Genomic DNA, 8694 nt, shown 5'->3' on the forward strand with positions numbered 1-8694 from the left:
AAAAACATTTAAAGAGCAGGATGACAATGGCATCAAGTCCTACGTGTGTTCGGGGGTGGTGCACGGCATAGGTTTGGGAACCACGGACCCGACGCATCTCAGCTCTGCCTCACCTGCCCTGAGCTGGGCGTGTGGACTGGCCTCTGGAGCGGCTCCGAGGGGTGTGTGAGACGGCACATGTGAGGTGCTCAGCAAAAATCCATTTACTGAACAGGCATTTCTGGGGAGTCTACCACGTGCCAGGTGCTTGTCTAGGGGTGTCAAAGAGTTAGTGAACAAAACACACAGGAGTTTACATTGTAATGGGGAGAGCAAGTCAATGGAAACAATCAATCAAATAAATGTCAAGGGCACTCGGATGCCAGGGGGCAAGGGGAAGATGGTGTTCTTAGACGAGGTGGTCCGAGGAGGCTTTCCAAAGATGAGGCTGGGGTAGAGCTGTGAATGCAGCAGAGGAGCCCGACATGTGGCCGTGTGTGCAAGCATCTTCCAGGCCAGAAGAACAGGAGGTGTGGAGGTTGGGGTGTGCTTGGCATGCTTGAGGATCCGTGCAGGGAAGAGTGAAGCTGGAGCTGAGAGGTGGGCGAGATGAAGTCAGAGGTCGTCATGGACCTTATAGGTCATGCGGGGGGTGGGGGGCGTTAGAGTTGATGCCAAGAGAGCTAGGAAGACACTGAGGGTTCTGGTTGCTGGAGGCAGGGAGATTAGGTGCTGAGCAGAACTTCTGACAGCAGCACTACTCATGCCTTGAGCCGGATGAGTCTTTGTACGGGGGCTCCCCTGTGCATTCTACCATGTTTAGAAGCATCCCAGGCCTCTACCCACCAGATGCCAGAAGCAGCTTCCCCCCCACCAGTTGTGGCAACGAAAAATGTCTGCAGACATTGCCCAGTGTCCCCTGGTGGGCAGAGCCCCTGGTTAAGAAGCACTGAAATAGAGGGACACGGGGGAAGCAGAGCGCAGGGAAGAGAATCTTATTGTCCAGGCAGGAGGTTGTCAAGCTTGCACCAGTTTGGGAGCTGGACATAATAAATGGTTGATATTTAGGGATTTGATGCCAGACAGGAGGGCGTAGTTCACCACCTTCATCTAACCTTCTAAGTTATGTCAAAATATAACCTAAGGGACTAAGAATTGGGGTTATTTTGCAATTTTGCAGAAGAGGAGTTGTGTGTTTGCATGTGTATAAAAGAAGTTTAAAAGGAGGGGTGCCTGGGTGGCTCAGTCAGTTAAGCGTCCGACTCTTGATTTCGGCTCAGGTCATGATCTCAAGGTCATGATCTCAAGGTCGTGAGATCAAGCCCGGTGTCGGGCTCCCCACTCAGTGGGAGGTCTGCTTCCCCTCTCTCCCTTTCCCCCTCCCCCGCTCGTGCACCCCTCCCCTCTCAAATAAATAAATAAATAAATACGTTTTTTAAAAAGTTTAAAAGGAACTATTACCAATGTTGCCTTTGGAGGGAGGGCAGGATGAGAGGGGGACCAGGAATGACCTTCAGCTCTATTTAAATTTTCACTTTATATACAGATCTTCCTCTTATGATGGGGTTATGTCCGATAAACCCATCCTAAGCTGAAAATACCTAGGTTGAAAATGCCCTTAACCCACTTCACCTAGCAACCCCCATAGCTCAGCCTTGCCTACCTCTTGCGTACTCAGAACACTCACACCAGCTCGCAGTCGGGCAAAGACATCTCACACAAAGCCTATTTATAGTACAGTGGAGACTCTCTCATGTAATTCATTGACTACTGTGCCAGAAGTGAAAATCAGAATGGCTGTCTGGGTGAAACGGTTGTAAGCGTATCAGTTGTTGACCCTCGTGATTGAGCAGCTGCCCAGCATCACGAGAGAGCGTCATAGTGCTGTAGCCAGCCCAAGATAAGATCAAAATTCAAACTTCGAGGTACAGTTTCTATTGAATGAGTATCACTTTTACACCATTGTAAAGTCAAAAAGATCGTAAGTCAAACCATTGTAAGTTGGGAACCATTTGTATATACACACATATATACACTAAATAAAAATCATTTCTGAATGATGTATTATGACTCTATTTATATATCATTTTCAAGATGGCATAATGACAGTGATGGAGAGCAGAGTGATGGTTGCTGAGATGAGGGATGCAGAGGGAGAGGAGGGGAGGCAGACGGTGTGGGCCATGCAGATGGACTGGATCTTGATGGTGGGGGTCACACGAACCTATACTTGCAGTAAAATTGTATAGATACAGTAACACACACACACAGAGCATGTAAAAATGGTGAAATCTGACAGATTGGTGAAGTTATGACCCATGTTGATTTCCTGGCTTTGCGACATGCAATAGTTATGTGAGATGCTGCCATCAGGGAAAATCAGGTGAAGGATACACAGATGTCTCTGTACTAGTTCTGCAATTTCCTATGCATCTATGATTATGTCACAATAAAAACGATTTTTTTAAAGGGCAATGGGAAAGGTCTTTTATTTTTTTTTTAAGATTTTATTTATTTATTTGACAGAGATAGAGACAGCCAGTGAGAGAGGGAACACAAGCAGGGGGAGTGGGAGAGGAAGAAGCAGGCTCATAGAGGAGGAGCCTGATGTGGGGCTCGATCCCATAACGCCGGGATCACGCCCTGAGCCGAAGGCAGACGCCTAACGACTGCGCCACCCAGGCGCCCCGGGAAAGGTCTTTTAAGACAAATGTCTTGTCGATTGGAGTGAGCTTCCAGAGGACAGAGCCTTACAGCAAAGCCTCACCCAGGCTGGCCGCCCCACAGGGCTGGTCAGTCCTTGAGAAGAGCTCACTTGAGTTCAGGGACGGAGCAACATGCAGACGTCCTCAGTAAACACAGCTAGAATGGGAGACAATGGTGGGGAGTGCAGAGGGAATTAGATGAAAGTTATGGGTCTGAAGACATCTGAAATATGCGTGTAAACTGCTGCATACATTTCTGCTTCAATGGAAATAGAATAGGTTTTTGATGCTGGGTACTCAGCTCTGGTCTAAACAGTGCTAGTGAATGGGAGTGGGATATAGAGCCATGATAAAGGAAGACAATGACCAGCATGTCCCCACAAGGGGCCAAGTGCCATGCAGCTATGGTGGGCGTGGGAGCAGCTAGAACTCCCACATGATGAGCAAGGACTGGCCGATATCAGGGCACCGTGCGTGCGGTCCTTCATGGCTGGACTGAGGGCTCAGCACTCATCTCTTTCCCCTGCTCAGGAACTAACATGCAATACTGAGTCACAGAAGAGAGGGAGCCAGTAGTCAGGATGACGCTGGCCAAGCCTTTGGGGTTGCATTAATGGTACCCTCTCCCAAGGTGTTAGGAAGGTTGGCGGAAGAGTCAGTCCCGTGTTCCAAGGAGGCAAACAGGAAAGGGGGAACACTACACCAAGGACACAAGGAGAGCAGAGTTGCACGCCCTGGTCACCCTTTGGGTGCCGAGAGGCCTTGAGCTCCTCTGCCAGGGAGGAGACCAGAAGCCATTGTCAGCTCAACCCCCCCAGCTCACAGCCCCCTACAGGGGCAGACAGCATTGAGCAGTCGGCCACCCCAAGCCATGGTCAAGGCATTGATAGCTGACCTGTGGCTTCTCTGAGTTTCCTGACCTGTGGGGAGATTGCATTTTTGGTCATCTTAAGGGAAATAGGTGTGTCTGGGCCATGGAGAGAGAGCTGTCATAACCACCAGTCCAGGACAGCCTCGCCTCCCACGTCCACTGCCACTGAGACCAGCTCCATCCGGCTTCTGCCACTTCTGCCTTGTGTGCTCCCCAGGGCCTGCATGCAAGGTGGGCTAACTCAGGAACAGTGGGGCCCCCAGTGGCTCTATGGGCCTTTGTTTCCACCGGCATTTATGGCACTCTCCCTGTACTAGGCTGTGTCCAAGTCAGAGCACCCAGGCTGTCACTGGATCCTCACGCCACTTCTGTGAAGCAAACACCAGTGTTTGGCCATCGACACATGAAGACACCTCGCGACCTGCACATCTTCCTGCAACCGGAAGAGAAGGCCAGGATCCTGGCACAGGCTTGTCAGATTCCAGCGTCTGTCCCTGCTTTAGCCATCCCTGCCCCCTGCCCCACGCCATGGTTCTGAGGGGGACTGTGATAACACCAGAGCTCTGAGGAATCAGAAGCTCATGTCTGAACCTCCAAACTATGGTAACACCCATACTCATAGAGAATGAAGCCCTTCCCATCCCTCCGGGTCAGGCTCAATCCCACCTCCTCCAGGAAACCTTCCATGACTTTTCTCACTCAGGTGATCTCATCCTTCTCTCAGTGCTTCCAGAACACCCACTTCTCTGACCCCTCCAGCTAATGCCTTATCCCCCTCATCAGAGAGGCTGGACAGGGTGAGGATGAGGGAGGCCCTCCAAGGCCGGACTTCCTGACTTCAAATGGGAGAATATTTAAGATTTCTAAGCACAGAGTTTGGCAGGGGTGAAGGTGGGAGGGATGATTCAATAAACACCAGGCATTAAGTATCATTTCAAATAAATATATAAACATATAGACATATATACATAAAATTTCTTTAGCCACAAATACATATGTTTATATGTGTACATATATATATGTGAGTGTGTATACATGTACACACATACACATATACACAACAGAGTACTGTATATTAACAAAAAAGCAGGCATTACCTTTGAAAACAACTTTATGTGGGATCATGTGTAACTTCTTCATACTACTCTGTATTTTCCAAATTAGTAAACCAATGATGTTACTTTGATGTTGGAAGAGGGGAGGGAAATGAAGTAAAGAAGCATTAGCAAATTAAAACAAGGTAATGTTTGAAGCAAACGAGGGCTTCCCTAAGAAACGCAGGCACGTTCATGGAGCACCTCCCACGTGCTCCAGCTCCCTGGAGGTGGTGCAAGGGACTCAGAAAGGAATAGGACCCGGCCCTACCCAGGGAGCCTGGATGCAGGGGAATGCCCAGCCTGACCAGTCTCCGAGTAACTATTCCGGGAAGCACACAGCGTGCAAGGTGCTCTGAGAACCCCAAGAGGTGCAAAGGTTTCTAAAATGCAGCCCTTGCCCTGAACCCATTCGCAATTGAATAACATCATAAGACTGCTTCTGCCAACCCTCCGAACAGCCCAGAACCCTACCCAGGGAACAGGAACCTGTCAGCCACTGTCTCCAGCTCCCTGGCCTCACAGCAGCCCTTGGCTCTCACTGCTTAAACCTTTCCTAGGTGCCAATTAGCCAAACACGCTGCTAAACCCTTAACACTTTCCCCTTGAGCTTTCGGAAACAGCGCTTTCCACCTTTTTACAGATGGTGCCACTGAGGCTGAGAGAGTTCGTGGCGATAGAGCTGGGGCTGAAAAACACATGGCTATTGCCTGACCAGTCCAACAATGCCTTCAGCCAAAGGGATATAGGCCTTACATTCTGACCAGCTCGCCCCACTCCAAGCCTGCTGGCAGCCCAAAGAATGGAGAGGCAGCCCCATCCTTTTCCCCTTTGCCTTCTCTTTCTCCCCCCGAACCGTGTTTTCTTTCCTCTGGGAACGGAGTCTTGCTACTCCCTGCTCTTGCCTGTTTCTTAATCTTTCTTTAAAAGAATTCTTGAGTTAATTAACAGCCCTGATGTGGCTCTGCCAGGAAAACAAAACAAGGGGTGTGTGTGTGTGTGTGTGTGTGTGTGTGTGTGTGTAGACCAGAGAGAAGAGGAACAAAGTGTAAGTGGTTTTAGAGTCCAACATAAGACTCTAGAAAGTCCCTTTGGAACAAGGAAAATTGGATCACATTTGTTTTCTTGGTCCTCGAAAACAGTAAATGGAAGGAGAGACCAAGGAGAAAATTATGACCTTACTATACTCCCTCCTATTGCTCAAGAACCATCCATAGCTCCCTATTACCTGGTTATGAAAGATAAGTAAGCCAGGCACCTGCTTCTTCTACCCACTCAGCCCAGTTCTCCCTCCCAGCTTCCCTGAGAGAGCCCCCTGCAGGTGCAGATGTATACCCACACTGCCTGTGTGTTATGTCCATGTACCTACCAGGACTTCTCAACAATGTCAGTGGTGAAATATTCCTCCCAGATTGGGCAGACTGGACCCACCACCCTGTGCCCTGATATTTGCCATTGCCTGTCACTGCACTTTTATTCAAGCATACTCCCCACCAAGGTCACTGCCTTGAGTTCTTCCCCCACCACTCCGAAACTTAAGAGTTATGTTTCCCAAACTGTGGTCCATGGAGAACCCCTACCAGAATCCCTTGGGAGGGCCAAAGGGAATAAAATGCAAATCCCTGGGCCCTAGTCTAAACCTATTACAGCAGGCTTTCTGGAGGTGAGCCTAAGAAAAATGAGGGATGCTAAATGTGTGTGAGTGTGTGTGTGTGTGTGTGTGTGTGTGTGCGCATGTGTTTGCTTGCTTATATACAAAAAATAAAAGAAGTGGCATACTTCTAGAAATCATTGTCCATAGTGGAGGGAGAGAAGGAATAAGGTGATAAGTCAGCCTTTGAACATCCCTTGTCTTCAGGTTTGAGTATGAAACCATCAAAAATGCATTTTCATGGGGCACCTGGTCGCTTGGTGGGTTAAGCAACTGACTTTGGCTTAGGTCATGATCTCAGGGTCCTAGAATCAAGCCCTGTGTCAGGCTCCACACTGAATGGGGAGTCTGCTTGACCCTCTTCCTCTGTCCCTCCCAATGCTTGTGAGTGCTCTCACTTGCTCTCTCCCTCAAATAAAATCTGTTTAAAAAAGAAAATCTTCAACTTCCAAGGGCACCTGGCTAGCTCAGTCAGTAGAGCATACAACTCTTGATCTCAGGGTTGTGAATTCAAGTCCCACATTGGGCATAGTGATTACTTAAAAAAATCACTTCTCTGAACCTGTTTGTTTACCTATAAAATTAGGATAAAAATATCTACTTCTGATTGTGAAGTTAAGGTGGCGGAGGAGTAGGGGACCCCTTTTTCAGCCGGTCCCCTGATCCGAGCTGGATAGGTACCAGACCATCCTGAACATCCACGGAATCAGCCTGAGATGCAGGAAGATGCATCTGGATCTCTACAAATGAACATCTCCAGTGCTGAGTATTGAGGTACGAAGCGGGGAGCCATGAACTGCGCACAAATATCTGAGGATAAATGGAAGGGGGAATGAGCTGCCGCGTTTGGGTGCCGGGAGGTGGTAGCCACCTGCACGGGGGAGCGGGCGGACTCGTGGACTGGCACCCACGAGAGGACAGACTGGGACCGTGAGCCGGGGAACGCGCGCCACCAGACTTCTAACAGAGCTCTGGTGCGCTCACTGGAACCAGACTGAGACTGGGAGCTCTGGGCGCGCGGGGGTGGCTGGCGGCTGGCGGTGTTAGAAACACAAAGGACAGAGACGCGCTGGCCCTGGAAGTGAGGGCTAGGCCACCGGGTGGGGGGCGCACACCCCGGGACGCCGCAGGGTTGAGCAGCACCAACAGAAACAGAGTTAAAGTGGCCAGAACATCAGTGGAGAACGGTCCGCGATCCCTCTGTTCTGAGACAGAGGCTGAGATTCAGCCACTGCTGCTCTGACTCTCAGAAGAGGCACAGCAAACCGCCAGGGAAAGCCGCCAGAGAACAAAAGCCTGGAAATACCAGCTCACAGTGTGCCCATCCCCATCCCCCCTCGCAGGGACACGGAGACTCTACCCAAACAGGGTTGCCTGAGTATCGGCGTGGCAGGCCCCTCCCCCAGAAGGCAGGCTGAAAAGTCAAGAAGCCCACATCCCTAAGATCCCTATAAAACAAGTGTGCACTGCCTGGGTCCCGGTCAATAATTTGGGCTCTGGACAACCCTGCAACCTCTCCTCATCAGAATGATGAGAAGGAGAAATCCCCCGCAGCAAAGAAAAGACAATGAGTCTGTGGCCTCTGCCACAGAACTAATGGATATGGATATAACCAAATTATCAGAAATGGAGTTCAGAGTAACAATGGTCAAGATGATGTGTAGACTTGAAAAACTATTAACAAAAATGTTAATGAGAAAATGGAATCTCTAAGGGTGGAAATGAGAGCGAATCTGGCAGAAATTAAAAATTCTATGAGCCAAATGCAGTCAAAACTGGAGGCTCTGACGGCCAGCATGAATGAGGCAGAAGAACGTATCAGCGAATTGGAGGATGGGTTAGTAGAAGAGAAAGCTAAAATAGAATCTGGTAATATCTCCTGTAGGGCTGGTTTCATGGTTACCAAATTGGTCAATGACTGGCGATTCTGGAAGGCCTTATTTCTCCATCAATTCTTGAATGACAGCCTTGCTGGATAAAGGATCCTTGGCTGTATGTTTTCTCTGAAAGAGCTTTTAAAATCTCCAACCCTTTCTCTCATTCCAGGTCTGTGTAGACAGGTCTGACATAATTTTATACCTTGCCTGGCACGTGAGAAATTTCTTTGCCCTGGCTGCTTTCAATACTGTATCCTTGGATCTAAATATTTGCAAATTGCACTATGATGACATGGCATAGGTTTGTCGTGGTGGAGCTTGGGAGGGTCTTCAGTTTCTTGGACACGAATGTCTTGTTTCCCCTGCTAGATTAGGGAAGTTTTCAGGCTACAATTGTTCAAATATCTCTTCTAGACCTTGTTTTTCCACCTCGGGGATGCCGATGATTCTGACATTGGAATGTTTCATTGAGTCATAATCTCCCATAACCACATTCATGAGAATGGATTTTTGGAGT

The 8694-nt window shown here is 49.1% G+C and overlaps 1 protein-coding gene across 1 annotated transcript in view; it reads right to left on the minus strand.

The window, feature by feature from the left end:
• Nucleotides 1-333: 333 nt before the first annotated feature.
• Nucleotides 334-8694, minus strand: part of TFCP2L1 (transcription factor CP2 like 1) — a 136781-nt gene continuing 128420 nt past the window's right edge. Inside the window, exon 16 of the mRNA XM_040636877.1 lies at nucleotides 334-572. Coding sequence (XP_040492811.1) covers nucleotides 334-572 — 239 coding nt within the window. The remainder of the gene's footprint in view (nucleotides 573-8694) is intronic.

Source organism: Ursus maritimus, unplaced genomic scaffold (assembly GCF_017311325.1).
Source record: "Ursus maritimus isolate PB19 unplaced genomic scaffold, ASM1731132v1 scaffold_1, whole genome shotgun sequence".
NCBI lineage: Eukaryota > Metazoa > Chordata > Mammalia > Carnivora > Ursidae > Ursus > Ursus maritimus.